The 18,179-nt window shown below is 41.1% G+C and overlaps 1 protein-coding gene across 1 annotated transcript in view; it reads left to right on the top strand.

The window, feature by feature from the left end:
* The window catches only part of SYNE1 (spectrin repeat containing nuclear envelope protein 1), a 375,752-nt gene that overhangs the window by 298,142 nt on the left and 59,431 nt on the right, over positions 1-18,179 (top strand). Inside the window, exons 118-125 of the mRNA XM_054722584.1 lie at positions 1,312-1,494; positions 2,031-2,177; positions 3,515-3,669; positions 4,072-4,219; positions 6,282-6,376; positions 9,933-10,167; positions 12,126-12,320; positions 15,044-15,169. Coding sequence (XP_054578559.1) covers positions 1,312-1,494; positions 2,031-2,177; positions 3,515-3,669; positions 4,072-4,219; positions 6,282-6,376; positions 9,933-10,167; positions 12,126-12,320; positions 15,044-15,169 — 1,284 coding nt within the window. The remainder of the gene's footprint in view (positions 1-1,311; positions 1,495-2,030; positions 2,178-3,514; positions 3,670-4,071; positions 4,220-6,281; positions 6,377-9,932; positions 10,168-12,125; positions 12,321-15,043; positions 15,170-18,179) is intronic.

Genomic DNA, 18,179 nt, shown 5'->3' with positions numbered 1-18,179 from the left:
TGCTCCCAATTGCTTGTGCCTGTATCTGATAGCTATGCCAAGGGTAAAGTTGGCCATTGCTTTTCTTCCTCTCACAGTAGGCCCTGCGTGTGTATAAGCAGCCTCTGCTCTCTCTTCCATGTCCGATGGGGCACCGGCAGCAGGTGGAAAAGTCAGTCATGTGTCATCACTTAGTGGTAGTTGGAAACCAGAAACCGGATTTCCACTGACTTATAATTCTGAGCATAAAAGCTGGAGGCAAGAGCTACCATGGAAAGTAATGGAAGTGCAGCTCACCCCTAGGCCTGTGCACCAAAACCATCACTAGGGTTCTACACCCCACTGAGATAGGAGGGTGTGTCACAACCACTGTCACTCGACTACCCGTCGTACAGATGATACTGTTGATAAACTCATCTCTTGGGCCTATAATGCTAAGTAGAAAGAGATAAAATGTGGCACTGTGTTCTCAATTTGACATCAGTTATATGAAGAAGCAGGAAAAAACTGTCCACTTTTGCAGTTATTGACTCTACTTGTAGATGTGTGTATGTATGTTTTGCTGTATTCCCCTGTGTTCTACAATAAAAGTCTCTGTGGTTTTTATGATCAGAACTAGAGACCCAATGCACGAAATTCGTGCAAGGGGCTTGGCCCTCGCAGCTCCAGCTTCATCCAGAAGGTCGTCAGGAAGGTCATTTGGCTGCCTGGTCTAATTAGCATATTACGCTTTTATTAGTATAGATAGTAAATGTGTTCTTTAAATTTTTTAATCCACATGAGTTCTTGCTAGATGGCTCACAATCCCACTCCATACATTATCTGAAGAGCTTCAGTTTTAGGTCTTTGGCCCCAGCCCCGACGTTGGTGACCACCAACTGAGAAAGCAGTCTGTCCTCCCTTCAGTCCCAGGACACAGCTGCCTCTTCTGGTCTGCCTGTGGCCATTCGCAGCCCCATCCAGGAAACCAGCCACAGGAAGGAGAAAATGCCAGGACATTTGGCTGCGTGTGCCTTTTGGATTTATTAGTGGGGTGTGGAACCCTCGCGATGGTTCTGGTGCGCAGGTCTAGGGGTGAGCTGCACTTCCAGTATTTTCCATGGTAGCTCTTGCCTCCACCTTTTATGCTCAGAATTATAAGCCGGTGGAAGTTGGATTTATAAATTGGACTCAATTCTTGATTATTTTTCCTTCAGGTGAAGGTGATTTCGTGTAATAACTTGTCAGATAAGAACGGAGCATTTCTAGATGTGTGGCCCTTTGCTGATGGTTTATTATACAGACGACACTTAGCATGTGGTTTCATGACGGGCGTATTTTCATCTTCCACAGGACCTCCTCAGAGGTCTGGGCACCGTGAAGGATTCCCTGTTTGTTCTCCATGAGCTGGGGGAGCAGCTCAAGCAACAGGTGGATGCTTCCGCAGCGGCAGCCATTCACTCAGACCAGCTGTCTCTGAGTCAACACTTGTGCGGCCTCGAGCAGGCTCTTTGCAAGCAGCAGACCGTGTTGCAGGTACAGAGTTCTCTTCAGCATGTGTTGTCAATTGGCTGTTCTGTAACTTCTGAGCATAAACTCAGGAAAAGAAGAATTTTCATCATTCGGACACTGCCTCCTTCAAGACCACAGAATAAAAATATAAACAAACTTGGCATTTTCAGTGGGAATAAGGGAAGGCAGGAGTTTTACACTATTCTTTACAAAGTAATTGTGCCCCTAAACCAATGCTTTCTTCCGTGGCACTGAGTAAAATATGTTCACTTAATAAACACTAAGTGGCTTAATATTAAAATACATAAGTTTTTGCAAGAACCAGGATATATTTCTGTTTGGAAATATATTATAAGAGCGACTCTAACTGGTTAATTAATCCTACATAGAAGTAACTCATTCTAGGTTTTAGAAAATTATATTATTAAAAAGAAGAAAATGTAAATCATTGTAGCCTTGTCTGTCCCATTGCAATTGGACAATAGTCCATGAGAAATAATTTCAGTATCCATGTCCTTTCACTAGATTTCTAACTATTAATTTTCTTTTGTAATACAAAGGCTGGAGTTCTTGACTATGAAACCTTTACCAAGAGTTTAGAAGCTTTGGAGGCCTGGATAGTAGAAGCTGAAGAAATACTTGAAGGCCAGGACCCCAGCCACTCATCTGACCTCTCGACCATCCAGGAAAGGATGGAAGAACTGAAGGCAAGTGTGTTGAAATCCTCGTCCCAGACCTTCCATCTTCTGTCCTCCAAACCTTAAGGAAAACTCAAAACTTCGGACATAGGCCTACCTTTTTATTGGGAGTTAATTCCTTCTCCAGGGTGATGAGCCTTTTGCAGAGCACGCACAGGGAAAGCACCCACAGCCAAATGTCCTGGCATTTTCTCCTTCCTGTGGCTGGTTTCCTGGATGGGGCTGCGAATGCCCACAGGCAGACCAGAGGAGGCAGCGTGTCCTGGGACCGAAAGGACAGAGGGCTGAAAGCACAGACTGCGTTCAGCTTTCTCAGTTAGTGGTCACCAACATCGGGGCTGGGGCCAAAGACCTGAAACTGAAGCTCTTCCGATAATGTGTGGAGTGGGATTGTGTGCCGTCTAGCAATAACCCAGCAACTCTTTTTTTTTTTAATATATATATTTTATTGATTTTTTACAGAGAGGAAGGGAGAGGGATAGAGAGTTAGAAACATCGATGAGAGAGAAACATCGATAAGCTGCCTCCTACACCCCCCCCCCCCCCCCCGGGGTTGTGCCCACAACCAAGGTACATGCCCTGACCAGAATCGAATCTGGGACCTTTCTGTCCGCAGGCCGACGCTCCATCTACTGAGCCAAACCGGTTTCGGCCCAGCAACTCTTGCTTATGTAGCTCTACCCCCTAGTTGCGGGGTGACTTTGAGCAATTTGCTTAAAGCTTCTGGGCCTCTTTTTCCTCAATGTAAAGTGGGAATAGTAGAGTAGTACCTTACGGGATTGTTTTGAGGCTAAAAGTGAGTTATTGTATTACCTGTGAAGCTCTTATAACAATGCTTATAAATGCTCAATAAATCCCTCAGGGGATTTTGGAGAACCGGTTTTGGCCCGATCCCGCAGGCCAGGCCAAGGGATCCTACTGGTGCATGAATTTGTGCACTGGGCCTCTAGTTAAGTAATAAAGGAACAGATTAGGAGGGATAAATAAGTATAAAGGGTAAGAAGAAAGCCTTCTCAGCCATCAGCATAATTTCCATTCTTTATCAGTTCTATGAAGAATTACTTTTTATTAGGAAATGAATCCAGTAAATAATACACGTAAACTACTAACTGCTCCCCAAAGGGTAGTGAGTAGCCATGGCCAAGTGGCAGCGGCAGCCCTGGATGCGGACTGGAAGGTGCAGCTTTTCTTTATTTGCGACGCTCGCGATGGCAAGCAGGTGGCCTAGAAATGCACAGGAGAACAACAGCCGGCCTCTTACTGAAATCCAAGTTCACTGAGCACTTGGAAAGCTCCCTCCCCTTCCTGACCACGGTGCTAAACCCGCTCTTAAATCTTGCTTTCAGGGACAGATGTTAAAATTCAGCAGCATGGCCCCAGATTTAGACCGTCTGAATGAGCTTGGCTACAGGCTTCCCCTGAATGACAAAGAAATCAAGAGGATGCAGAGTCTGAATCGGCACTGGTCTCTCATCTCCTCGCAGACCACAGAGAGATTCAGGTAGAGTCTCCAAGAGATGTTTTGGCTGCTGTAACATGTCAGTAGAAACAAGTTCATGATTGGTGTGCAGTTATAAAGCCTAGGTCTTTCCGATGTCCAAAATCGGAACTAAAAGTAAGAAACTCAAATTGTGCTTTCCCATGTTTAATGTACTAAATATTCTTTTAATAAAAAAATAGCAAGCCCTTTTACATAACAATATATTAACCGTATCATTCTTAAAACTTACCATTTTAAACTTTTTTTTTCAATTTTGTTTTCTAAATTTTACTACCTAACGTGAAAGGTTTGTGATAGTCAAATTAGAATCAGAGGTAGAAATTATTTAATCTCATTTTATATGCCAAAGATAGAAGAATAAGCAACAACATAGCCACTATTCTCTTTCCTTTATTCTGTCAGTAAGTTGCAGTCATTTTTGCTACAACATCAGACTTTCTTAGAAAAATGCGAAACATGGATGGAGTTCCTGGTTCAGACGGAGCAAAAATTAGCTGTCGAGATTTCAGGCAATTATCAGCATCTTCTAGAGCAGCAGAGAGCCCACGAGGTGAGTTATGCTAGTAGATTTGGGGGCAGTTAAATAGGCCTTTGAAAGACGCTACAAAATGCCATGTGGGGGAATTAAAGGGCTGAATCTTGTGCTGAGTCTGCTCAAATGCACACACTGTTTTTGCCTTCTTGATTGTGATGGGTTAATTCCAAAATTGTAACCCACTCTTTGCCCCATCGTTGGTTATAAGCCGGTGGCCGGCTTCAATACCCAGCAATGGATAGTGTCACAATTGTGGTCAAGGTCTACTTAACAGGGGTGGGGAGGGGAGGCAGGCAGGGTTGTGGAAAGAGTTAAGAAAGTTGGATTCAATTTTCAAATTGAGTTACAGACTCCATTAATATTGCCAAGGCTAGTTGCTATAGAGATTCTGCTTATATAAAAATTCTTTGATAAATAAAATTGTGTGTCCTTTAAAAAGCACATGCATTTTATACTAGGGAATCAAGCTACCAAAACCTCCAAGTGCACCTCTTGACCAGATTATAGTATATTTTTCAAGAAACACTGATAATAAACTAGATACAAAACCCAAATTAGTTATTTTGCTGTGAGCCTCTATTTTGCTACTTACTGGTGCGACTAAGTTGTTCCACGTGTTTATAAAATATATGCAAATGGCGAGATAGGATTTACCTACAAGTAGAGAAAAGACTTAATGCAGAATTTAAAAGAGAATAAAATGAATTTTGAAGCATTTTGTTCACATTTAAGAAATCAAGAATTTAAATATGTGCAAGGTATTTTTAAGTCCATTTTTATTGATTTGACTGCTGAGGAAATAAAATACAATGAATGAAATCTGCAATGAGATACCACTTTACACCCACGAGGATGGCTACAATGGAAAAGATCAGTGTAGATGAGGGAGGGAATAGAGAAAGTGGAATCCTTACCCATTGCTGATAGGAATTGAAAATAGTGAAGCTTTTTTGGAAAACAGTGTGGCAGTTCCTCCAAATGTTAAACATAGAGTTATCACGTGACCCCGTATCTCCACTCCTAGGTGGAATTCACCCAGGAGAAATGAAAATGTACATCCACACATATATCTATGTGGACAAAAACTTGCATAAGAATATTGTTTATAGTGGCATTATTCATAGTAGCCAAGAAGTGGATGCAACTCAGATATCCACCAACTGAAGAATCAATAGATAAAACGTGGTATATTTATACAGTGGAATACTACTCAGCAATAGAAATGAAAAGCTTTATTGACATACACTGCAAAATGGATCAGATTTGAAAACATAATGCTAAGTGAAGAGAAGTCAGTCATAAAAGATAGTACATTGCATAAGTCCATTTATATAAAATGTCCAGAGTAAGCAAATCTATAGGGATGAAAAATAGGTTAAAGGTTACTTAGAGGTGGGGTTTGAGAGGACATGGGGAGTGATTGTTAATGAGTACGGAGTCCTTTTTGGGGTAATGAAAATGGTCTAAGATTTATTGTGGTATTGGTTGCACAAGTCTGTGAATATAATAAAAATCATTAAATTACACACTTTAAATAGGTGAATTATATGGTATATGAATTATATCTCAATAAACCTGTTTAAACAACAATTGAAAAAAAGGTTGGAATCGTTTCTGTTGAACTTTTTAGTATTGAAATAATTTTATTAACCCAATTAAACAGAAAAATAGTGAGTTCCAAAAAAAAAGGGCTGTTTTATTTTTCATTCTTTAACTTTTTAAAAGGTCTTAAGCTAGTCTCTGTCTGAAAACAAGCCATACTCTGCATACAGAAGGACCTGGAATACAGTTTATGTGCTAACCAACTTTATAGGAGATTTCGAAAGAAAGGAGAGGAACATAATTCTACTTTTAGTCAGTTTTGGTAAACAAAAATTAAACTTTAAGTCTATCCTAATTGATGGTTTAAAACTACATTATTTCTATACTACAAGATAAAACATGTATCCCGAATCAGCTGGATATATTTTTCATAACCTTACTTAAATCCAAACTTTTGGAAACTTATTAGGGAATGGGTCATTAAAATTAGGAACTCTAAATTATGTGGTTTTGTGTTGTTGTTTTTTAATAACAGTTGTTTCAAGCCGAGATGTTCAGTCGTCAACAGGTTTTGCACTCGATCATTACTGATGGGCAGCGTCTTCTGGAACAAGGTCAAGTTGATGACAGGTAGGACCTTTGATATATTATTATGAAGAAAGGTTCCAGTAAGTTAGTCATTTTCTTTTTAATGAGCAGATAAGAAGGCATATATCCAACCTTCCCAAGGCAATTGTACTATAGCGAATCCTCCGTAATTGGAGGAGAGGCTTCTATGAATCTCTGAAACGACTGAGGATTGAATCTTTTGAAAGAACTGCTATTATATGATATGAAGGACGTAGCGTAATTGGAAATCACCTAGCCAACCTCTGCTGGTCGTCCGTTGAAGAGTGGGATTAAGAAATAGATCCGAATGAATTGTATCAATGAGGCATCAGGGTTTATAAACACATGCTCCTCATGTTCTTCTATGATTACAGACATTTTATTCCTAAAAGGAACACTGAGGTGGCTAGACCATCCCTTTAACTTACAGATGAAAACTTGAGGCCCAGAAATGTGAACTGATTGCACTACGTAACTACGTAGCACAGAATTGGACTACGTAACTACGCAGCACAGAATCGAGCCTAGGACTGGTGTATCTGGTTTTTAGTCGAGACCAGCCAGCTCTCATTACCTTGCTAATTCCACCAGATTTGCAAATGGTGGGCTACCTTAGGTCAGATTACACACAGCCTACTTCCTCTTTGTGTACTTAGCAGACTCTTTATTTAAAATGCAGGTGTACCATGGACACAGATAATAGTGGGTGAAGGCCTGGGGAGGGGGCAGGAGCAGGGGTGAGGAGGTCAAGGGGAGAAAAAAAGGGGGACATCTGTAATACTTTCAACAATGAAGATAACTTTTTAAAAAAATTAAAATGCAGGGGTAATACCTCACTCCCCGTTAGCTCTGTGGTATGTGAGTTGATGTCATACTACATTTACATTTCCTGGAAACAATGTTGTGCTATCCCATCTAGACTCCATGGTGATATTCGCAGTATAAACCTCATTTATTTTATTACATGTGTATATCTTTCCCATATTTAGGACCAGTAATTGTGATTATATTTATTTTAAAAAAAGAAATCATTATTTTTATTAAGAAACTATGTGGTTTTTGGGTGTTTTTTAAATGCTTTGGAAGCAATTTTAATTTTAAGTGGCTATTTCTTTGGAAGAACATGAAAGATTTCTATGGTTAAACTTGGAACAACAAAATGTGATACCGTATTTATTCTAGTCTAAGTAAGCCAAATTTAATGTGAACTTTACAGAGAATTTAAGTCCCTCAAAAGAAGACAGATTTAGATGCAATTAACTTATCTTTTGCTTTATCCTCCCTTAGGCAACTCTATAACAATATTACAAAAGTTTGAGTCATTAAGTAAAATAAAATTTAAAAGGCATGCGCAAGCCAACATCTATTAAATTTTCAATGTTATCAGTTAGGGAAAAACACCAAGGGATGAAATTATGAGGGTTGGACTGGAGAATCATTTTGAAAGTTGCAAGTGAAAAAAAACTTTTTTGGTTAGAACATGTTGACAGTAGGAAGGCCTCAGATTACAAATGCATTGTGTTTTAAGAGTTCATTTATAACGTCTGCTTTGTAGAGCTCAAGTTCAGTTGAGGGAACTGTGTTTTGCTTTAAGCAGTCCCTCATGCTGGCAGGTAGCTCAGGACTGCTCTGCTCTGCAGAGTGAGGATGCGGCTCCAGCGAGACCTTGGCCGGCTGCCTGGCGGGGAGAGGGTAGGCAGGGCACTCCTCATGTTGCAGGGTATTCTCGGGTCCTGGAGTGACACGTTTTTAGAGATGAGAGACGCTGGTAGCGTTTAGGGAGGTTTCATCAACCCAGCTCATCATATTTGGTTCTACTGCAATTAGATGGTAAATATCAGAAATGTTCTTTTAAAAACAGAAACTCTGAGAGCACTTCTGGTTACAAACTCAGAGTTCACAGTGGCCCTAGGTCTGTGGTCGGCAAACTGCGGCTCATGAGCCACATGCGGCTCTTTGGCCCCTTGAGTGTGGCTCTTCCACAAAATACCACTGGCCTGGGCGAGTCTATTTTGAAGAAGTGGTGTTAGAAGAAGTTTAAGTTTAAAAAATTTGGCTCTCAAAAGAAATTTCAATCGTTGTACTGTTGATATTTGGTTCTGTTGACTAATGAGTTTGCCGACCACTGGCCTAGGTAATAGGAGGTTCCAAGACTATGAGCCCCGAAGAGTCAGTCCAGTTCAGATCTGCAGGAGGAGAAATCGCATCTCTCGGGAAAAAAAGCAAAACTAACATGATAGAGAAAGAATAAGTAATGTTCTACATTAGCACTAAGACGTGTGAATAACAGTATCATCTATAAAGAAACTCATTCTATTGGATACTAGGCAAACCAGTTCCAGAGCTACAAGTTGAAGGATAAAGAAAACTCAATGAATAACTGCCAACATTTTTAATTTTTTTAAAATATAGTTTTATTGATTTCAAGAGGAAAGGAGAGAGAGGGATAGAAACATCGATGATGAGAGAGAATCATTGATCAACTGCCTCCTGCACACCCCACACCGGGGATCAAGCCCACAACCCAGGCATGTGCCCTGACTGGGAATCGAACCTCCTGGTTCATAGGTTGACACTCAACCACTGAGCAGTGCCGGCCGGGCGAGGCAACATTTGTTAAGGGTAGAAAATACAGAAGTAGGAAAAACAAGCTAAAAAATCTGTTATTATTTACCTGGAAATTGAAAAGACTTCAGTAAAATTTAATACAATTTAATACCTTTATGTATATAGACAACCTTTGTATAGTGATGACCAGGGCTGTTTATTGTGAGGGAATACTGAGAGTTCATGGAATACAGTGTTGTGTGTGTGTGTGTGTTTAATTTTTAAATAACATAATTTTATTTAAGTGGTTCCTGACTCTGGCTAAAATCACCCAGTTTTATGCATTCAAAGTGGCTTATAATTCCAGCTGAGGACAGAGGTTATAAAGAAGCATTGCTCCCCATTTTCTCCTGCTGTAGCACACACCAGGTGCTGTGGGCATGCTGCAAACATTTCTATAGGTGCGCTCAGGGTGAGCATTTGGGGGCCATTCCCATTGCAACTGTTGCCCTATGCCCCCTCCTCTCTCATGCACTCGACATTGACCTTATCCATAAGCCCTCAGCCTGTGCTGAAACATAAGAACACTCACTGTTTTTAAACCCCGATATTTTAATTGTTATTCATTTTTATATATTTTTTAAATTATTTTTATTGATTTCAGAGAGGAAGGAGACGGAGAGAGAGAGATAGAAACATCAATGATGAGAAAGAATCATTGATCGGCTGCCTCCTGCTCGCCCCCTGCTGGGGATTGAACCTGCAACCCGGCATGTGCCCTGCCTGGGAATCTAACCGTGACCTTCTGGTTCATAGGTTGATGCTCAACCACTGAGCCACGCCAGCCGGGCTTGTTCATTTTCAAATGTGCTGGCAATAGACCTGATAACTGATCATGGCATGATATTTGAAAACCTCTGCCCTAGATCGCTTTTCAGGGCTTACAGCCATCGAGTATGTGGACATTGGCTGATAATGTAACTACATTCATGATCACAGTGTTTTCTCCTATGGAATTGTTTGTTCCCAGGGATGAGTTCAACCTGAAACTGACCCTCCTCAGTAATCAGTGGCAGGGAGTGATTCGCAGGGCCCAGCAAAGGAGAGGCATCATCGACAGCCAGATCCGCCAGTGGCAACGCTACAGGGAGATGGCAGAAAAGCTTCGCAAGTGGTTGGTTGAAGTGTCCTATCTACCCGTGAGCGGTCTCGGGAGCGTCCCAATACCGCTGCAGCAAGCGCGGACCCTCTTCGATGACGTGCAGGTAAGGCGCAGAGCACGCTGGTTGAACCTCTCCTGCCTTTCCACTCTGCGCACTTTCCCCAGCCTCCGTTTCTCAGAGGGCTTCTGGAGTGACTTTGGACTGAGGACGAACGTTGTTCTCAGATGTCAACAGACACATAGAAAATGACTGCTTTCCGAAGGCCGTATTTAATGATGAAAGTTTGGTAGGTTCCAGCTTCGTACAAACACTCCCTCCTCTTCACACACCAGGCCACCCAGCAGCTCCTTGGATCCCATCAGGGATGGAGAGGAAAGGGAAGGACAACCTTGCATTGACTGCGCTTATTTTACTCACGAGCCGTTTAAACAATTCACTGGAGTGTTCCAAAGGAGAGAGGGGCTCAGTCCTGTCCATTCCTGGTCCAGCCCGTCACTTTCACCAGCCGGGGAATTGGATTTGGGATTCCAGCTTCTTGGACAGATACCTCCTGGCCTTCTCATCAGTCTGTCCTTCATGAGTCCCTCTTCCTCTGAAGGTCACTGTTCCCTGCTTTCTTCCTCCTCCTCACTTCTCTTGTAGACCTCATGTTCACATGTGGCTTCAATGACATCCTAACAGCAAAGAATGGCCAAATTGGTATCTTCTGGCCACATTTACGCCCTGAGCTTTCAGCTCATGTAATTCAGCTGCCTTTTAGATTTATGTCTGTGTGCATCACACACATAACATTCTCTGTGGGTTCCAACAACATCTGGGTTCTCTGGACCAACCATTCTCCATCGGTCCATTTCCCATGTTCCCCATCTGAGGAAATGTCATCACCAGCTAGTGGTCTATCAGTTAGGAACCAAAGCTATACTCTTCTTTTTCTCTCCCTTCCCGGGTCTGATATTCCTCATCTCCGTCCCTACCGCCACTGCCTTAGAGTAGGTGCTCATGGTTTCTTGCCTAGACAGATGATAGCTTTCTAACCTGTCGTAGTAGATCAGTACATGCTCTTCTTTAACTGCATTTTTCTATGCTGCTGCTTTCAGCAAACACGCCATTTTCCTGCTTAATATCCTGTGAATCTCAGTCACTTGTATTTTCCAAACCAAATTCCTATGAAGATGGTCTTGCCTCATCTTCTTCCGCTCTTAGATGCAGCCTACATTCCAGCCACTGGAAACTACCTCCAGGGCCCTAAATTCGTATTTACCTTGTACAGCAGCTCAGCCCATCCTCATTCCTCTGCACGGAGGTGTACTCCCCCTGACTCCTCGCCCTCACATGACACCAGGCCCTTAACCTGGTTGTGTCTATATGTCTTTCAAGACTCACAAAGGCATTGCTATTTTGAGGGAGCCCCCTGTGTACCCCATGTGGGTTAGATACGTGGTCACTGATCTTTCTTTGAATTAGTTTGTTTATATTAAATATGAATTACAAATGTTTTCTGTGGAAGAAATATAAAGATCATAATAAAAATTTTTTTAAAGCACATACACACACACACACAAATATGACAGTGTGCTCCCTGTGCATGGATTTTACAGAGCAGTTTTCATATTGTCTCATGATTTTATTTAACCGGAAGCAGACACTAGGCCTCTCCCTATTGACTTCTCATTTATTTTTATTTTTTTAAAATATATTTTATTGATTTTTTTACAGAGAGGAAAGGAGGGATAGAGAGTTAGAAACATTGATCAGCTGCCTCCTGCACACCCCCTCCTGGGGATGTGCCCCAACCAAGGTACATGCCCTTGACCGGATAAGAACCTGGGACCCTTCAGTCCACAGGCTGAAGCTCTATCCACTGAGCCAAACCGGTTAGGGTGACTTCTCATTTATTTACACGTAGTTTTATTCATGTACAAAGTATTTGCTCAGTAAATGCTTATAGGATAAAAGAGGGCATGCTATGTCTGCAAAAATCGAGGGTCATTAAAAAATACTGGGACTAGGGAACTGATGGAAGAAAGAATGAGAAAGTAAACAGCTACGCTTCCTTTCAGTTCAAAGAGAAAGTGTTCCTGCGACAACAAGGCAGCTACATCCTGACCGTGGAGGCGGGCAAGCAGCTGCTGCTCTCGGCCGACAGCGGGGCCCAGGCCGCCTTGCAGGCCGAGCTCACGGAAATCCAGGAGAAGTGGAAAGCCGCCAGCGTGCGTCTGGAGGAGCAGAAGAAGAAGCTGGCCTTCTTGCTGAAAGTAGGTCCAGCCTTCCTCCTGTAGATGTAGCAGAGTTGCAAGCTCCTCCCATTGGTGTCCTGCAAATCAGATAACGCCAAGGTCCTTGTCAACCTGCGGTGTTCTGACCTCCTGTGTCTTATTTACGACTCGGTCCTGTCTTGCATAAACTGGAAAAGTCTCTCCATTTTCAGCAGTTTGTCTTTCAGGGAAATCCCCCAACAAAGTTGTTTTAAGTCTAACAAGACCATCCAAGCAGTGAATTCTGATTGATGGCCGGTGCTAAGCCAGGAGCAATGTGATGACTGTATAAACCCAGACAGGAATGCAAAGAGTAGATTCCACTCCCTAGTCTAAGACTCCACAGTGGTTTTCAAGATTGATATCTCTTATTTTATAGCAGGGAAAGAACCATCCAGCAAGGTACTCTTGATTTGATCTTAGCTTATGCAAGTGTGTTGCTATGAGATAAAATCTCCAGCAGCTGTATTAAGCCTTTGGTTGGATTCCGATTGCATGCTGATCATGCAGCAAGTTTAGGGAAATGTAGGTTTATCCAGATTTCCCACAATTTGCTTTTCTCCCTCACTTTTCGAAGCCATTTCTAAATATGTAATTAAATCATCAGTTGAAAAAGAGTATGGGCTCTGAACTTAGGTAAACCCAAGTTAAAACTATAATATACCAAGTAATCTGGTTGACTCAACCTCCCTCAACCTCAGTTTCCTCATCTGTAGAGTGGGTATGATCCTTCATACTGCATTACGAGGATTTAATGAAATATTGAAGGTAAATCATGGTGGCACATATTGAGCCCTCAATAAATGATGCTAATTGTCATTGTTAATAATATCATTTTTAAAAAGTGAATACAGCTAAATACTAAAGATTTAAATATGTTGATACTAATTGTCATTGTTAATAATATCATTTTTAAAAAGTGAATACAGCTAAATACTAAAGATTTAAATATGTTGATACTCACCAACACTTTAATGTGATTGTCTATTTAAATTGGTCTGTAACTTTTTGGATCAAAGGTAATAACTCAAGTGAATAGAATACATTTTATGGGTAGTTTTTTTTTTAATACTTAAAGTGTGCACACCCATTGGGTTTATCCTATTAAATTTTATTTAATGATATATTATTTGGGTGTGGGAAACAATCAAAAATGTCATTGAACATTTGTTAAAGAACAATTATTTGCACACAGCACAATTCATCAGTAACACAATATGCCGGATTCCTTTTTCTTCAGTTTTGCTTTCAGGAAAGGATTAAAAACATTGCAACTCATTCTGTAGAGAACATGTTAATCATATGTTTTCTTTATCTGTGCTGGGATTATTGGACACATTCCTAGGACCTAATAAGGCGAGATGGTTGACTCACTGCATTTGCTTTTCTTGTCAGTCTGTTTGTTGGCGTGTAAACCATCCATTTTGATAGATGTTTGCAGACCGTGACATTTTGCTATTTCCTTATAACTCTTGTAGTAAAGAGACTTGGCTATAGCTTCAGAATCTAAGCCATCCTTGGAAAGGGAAATCCCCATTCTTTTCTTGTTAAAGTTTATTTTATCTTAAATCATACACGAGGTCCTACTTGCCTAAGGAGTTTATGAAGCTAAATTTTAATGTTTGGAAAGCCTCATGTTACTGAATCTTTCCCCCCACAGCTGTAACAAAATGCTTACCTGTTTTTATCTCCTAATTTAATACTCTGAGTAAATGTGCCAAACATGTAAGCATTCTAATTCTATGTTCTGCATGGTCACCTACTTTACCATCACTCTTAATTTTGTTATGATAAATAAGGACTTGATCTTTTCCCTTTTAGATCAATGAATGTTTATTGACTGTGGATTGATAGGTTTCAAAATGGGTGATGACTTAGTTGAGAATGCTGTTCGATTTAAGTAGAAAGAGGATCTTTCTGTCTACTCACTCTGCTTAGCATTGATGAACTCAGTGTGGCCTAGGAACACAGAGGCATTTTAATAAGGGAAATTAGAGCAAATCTGACCAAGATCCAACTGTTTGCTTGCTTGTTTGTTCCTGGTGACTAGGAAGAGGGAATGTGGTGACACATCCTAGGAAATTCCCTAAAGGAATTTAAAAGTGAAATCAGAATCGTGAGCCAAATTCTCAGGTCAGTTAGAAACCAAAAGACATTTTGAGGATGGGAGAACTCTAGTCAACACTTCTTAAAGAAGACAGTTTCGGTAAATAGCACCTCTGGGTTGCTGTGTTAAAAATAAGGCACTGGGAGAGAACATAGAAATTACCCAGACAAAGAAGGACAGGTAATGATGGAAGAGATAATGTAAAGAAAAATGCAACGTGATTTGGCACCACACGAATTATTAAAAACAACTCTAGTTGTTTTTCTTTGTAACTCAGTAACTTGAGTTGTGGGGAGGGATCCCTGGGGAGGGCTGTGTGGGAAGGGGAAGCCAGGAATGGGGGTATTAGACAAAATTAAGGGGATTTGTTTAGTTGAATTTAATTTGCATTGGCACTGAGACAGCAGATAAGAGTTCCTCTGTAGGTAGGGTGCTGTAAAGAATCAAGTCTCTATGATTTTTGTATTTTCTTTCTTTTACTTTTTTATTACAAAAGAAATACATGTGTCTGGTAAAAAAAAATCAGGTAATAATTGATGTATGAGAATTCAGAGGGTATTTTTCTTCCAGTTACCTACAAAAGAATACAGAGAATTTCTTTCTCCTCCCATTTTAGGACTGGGAGAAATGTGAGAGTGGAATAGCTGAGTCTCTGGAGAAACTGCGCACTTTCAAAAAGAAGCTTTCCCAGCCTCTGCCGGATCACCACGAAGAGCTCATTGCGGAGCAGATGCGCTGCAAGGTGAATGACCGGGTTCAGCTTTTTGGTTGGTTTGTTTGGAATAATTTTTTATTTATTTCAGAGAGGAAGAAAGAGGGAGAAACATCAATGATGAGAGAGAATCATTGATCGGCTGCCTCCTGCATGCCCCCCACACTGGGGATCTAGCCTGCAGTCTGGGCATGTGCCTTGTCTGGGAATCGAACCATGACCTCCTGGTTCATAGGTCGATGCTCAACCACTGAGCCACACCAGCCGGGCTGGTCTGAGCTTTACCTGTTACCTACCTGTGTGCTTCTGCTGTAATGATGCCTTTGAAAGCATAACCAGGTCACACTCCTATGGCGTCTGCATGTAGATGCAAGATCCGGGTATATTGCAACAGAAGTGATCTCTTTAAGGCAGCCACACGGAGAGGCATTCTGGCAGAAGAGTCTAGTTTGCAGGAGGGAAAGCAGGGCTGGGCAGCTTGGGGATCCTGCAGACAGTGGCCCTGGAGGAGCACACGCTGCCGTGCAGACTCTACTGTAAGGAACAGCAACTGCAAATAGCTGACCTCAGTCACTGCCTGGGACACAGTCCTCCAGTCACTCAGGGCCCCCCTACTTACAGGTTATGATTGACACCTCAAAGCGCACTTGGAAGCAAATCAGTGGCTAATGCAGACCAGTGGCTCACTGAGACCAACATGACACAGCGGCTGAAGGATGCCTTCCGTGCACACCTGGGTAGCCAAGGGTAATGCCCGAACAGCAGTTCTCTGCTGAGCCACATGCAGGTCAAATCAAAACTACCTCTCAAAATGTTCTGTTCCCCAAATTATACACATCCTTGTGTTTCGTGCCATTTGCAAATCACTACACTAGAGTAATTCTGTTTAAAACTTCACCCATACTTAAGTAATTTGGATTTTAATCAGTTCTCTGCTTCACTTTGGCTAAGAAGGTAAGCATTTAAGAAAGATTAATTATTAAAGAAGTCTAGAAATCAGCATCGTCCTGTGGACTGAAGGGTCGCAGGTTCGATTCTGGGTAAGGGCAAGTGCCTCAGTTGCAGGCTCAATCCCTGGCCCTGGTCGGGGCACATGCAGGAGGCAACCAATCGATGTGTCTCTCTCACATTGATGTTTCTCTCTGTCTCTCCCCTTTCCTTCCACTCTGTCTAAAATCCAATGGAAAAATATTCTCGGGTGAGGATTAACAACAACAAAAAAGAAGTCTAGAAATCATAAAATGTGTGCATATAAGAATTTTTCTCTGATATTAAAATTAAGGCTATTCTTTGAAACTTGAGAGAGTCAGACTTAGGAAAAGTAGAAGGTAGTAAGTGTGCTTTACATCATGGATGGTGAGTGAAATAAAATCACGAGGTATGAATGCACAAGTATGCAAAGATTTAAAAGAGTTTGTGTTAAACTGTGAATGTAAATGCATGGAACATGACTGAAGAAACCTTCAATAACCAGGTATGGGCATTTATTAGCTCCTTCCCTGTGCCAGTGACTGTATGTCATGAGCTCAGCTCATGAGAACAACCTTTTATTTCACTACTACAGGTGTGAAAACTGAGACTTCTAGAAGTTTAATAGCTTTTCAAAGTTAGTAAATATCAAGGTTGCCTCAGTCCAAAGGCTTTATTTTTACCAAATGGACTCGAGTCTGGGAGTCTGGAAGAGTTGGTTTCTGGTGGTGGTGTTACTTTTTAATTTATTTTATTTTACTTATTTATTTTTTAAACATGTTTTTATTGATTTCAGAGAGGAAGGGAGAGGGAGATAGAAACATTAATGATGAGAGAGAATTATTAACCAGCTGCCTCCTGCATACCTCTCCACTGGGGATCAAGGTGGCAACCCTGGCATGTGCCCCGACCGGGAATTGAACTGTGACCTCCTGGTTCATAGGTCGATGCTCAACCACTGAGCCATACCAGCTGGGCTGTTGTTACGTTTTTAATCTAAATACCATAAATCTGATGTTTGTGTTGGGGGTTAAAAACTGTTGTAAAAAGAGGAAAGCCTTTGCATTGGCATGGCAACTTAATATGTCTATGATTATAAACAGGAATGCTGCATATTTAATATACCTGGATGAATTGATCTTTCAGCCAAATCCTGTTACCATGGGATCTCATCTCCCAAAATACACGACACTTACAAACATGCCCTGCTATTAAGTTTGGAGATTAAAAGGATGCACTTTGGTCCAGCTCCCTTCTACTCTTCCCCCAAACCACCCTTAGCAGCAGAGCAAGACAATTACCTAGAAAATTCAGGCTGAAACTTCATTTGCTTAAATTGCCCAGGACGTTAGCCTCTGGCAGTGCCGTTAATTGCCTTTGCCTTTGGAAACTTGTCTGCGATGTGAAGAGACAAAAAGAGAGGGGAAAAGCCATGTGAAATACTCTATTTGTATATTAAATTAGCTGAAATCTAAGATCATCAAGAGCCGGCAAAAAGTATTAGTTATGCAAATTGCAAAATCTGTTCAAACATTGCAAAAACTAATGTCAACCTATTCAAGTATTTTTTTATGATTTTTTTTCTTAAATCGGCTCTCCCCAAAATCAGAAGATATGTGTTTGGACAAGTTACTTAAAGAAATCTCTAATCCTGCAAAAAAACCATTCAGCCCATTATTTTAATTTGAGTAAAATTATCACTAGACCTTCTCAACTTTTGCCTTATAACTCTATATCACAGAATGTTTGAACATGAAAGTTCAATCTAACAGCTTGAGTTTTTTAAAAATATATTTTATTAATATGATCAGTAACTCAGAACAAGAAAAATGGATGGGCTAGGAGTTTATGAAGTCAGTTTAAAAGTCAAGAAGGTCAATGAGGTAATGCAACTTCAACTCTTCAACTTAGAAAAGACGATCAAAAACAATCAGTGAAACAATGAGTAGATGGTGGAAAGATTCTGTAGGCAACCAGATATTTTATCAGAAGTTGGAAAATGATCAAATCATGCAGAAGAAAATAACTAGACACCAAGTTAGATGTTCAAACAGAGAGTGGGGTGGAAAGG

This window comes from Eptesicus fuscus, chromosome 10, assembly GCF_027574615.1.
Source record: "Eptesicus fuscus isolate TK198812 chromosome 10, DD_ASM_mEF_20220401, whole genome shotgun sequence".
NCBI classification, from domain to species: domain Eukaryota; kingdom Metazoa; phylum Chordata; class Mammalia; order Chiroptera; family Vespertilionidae; genus Eptesicus; species Eptesicus fuscus.
This window is presented reverse-complemented; position numbering and strand designations above follow the sequence as displayed.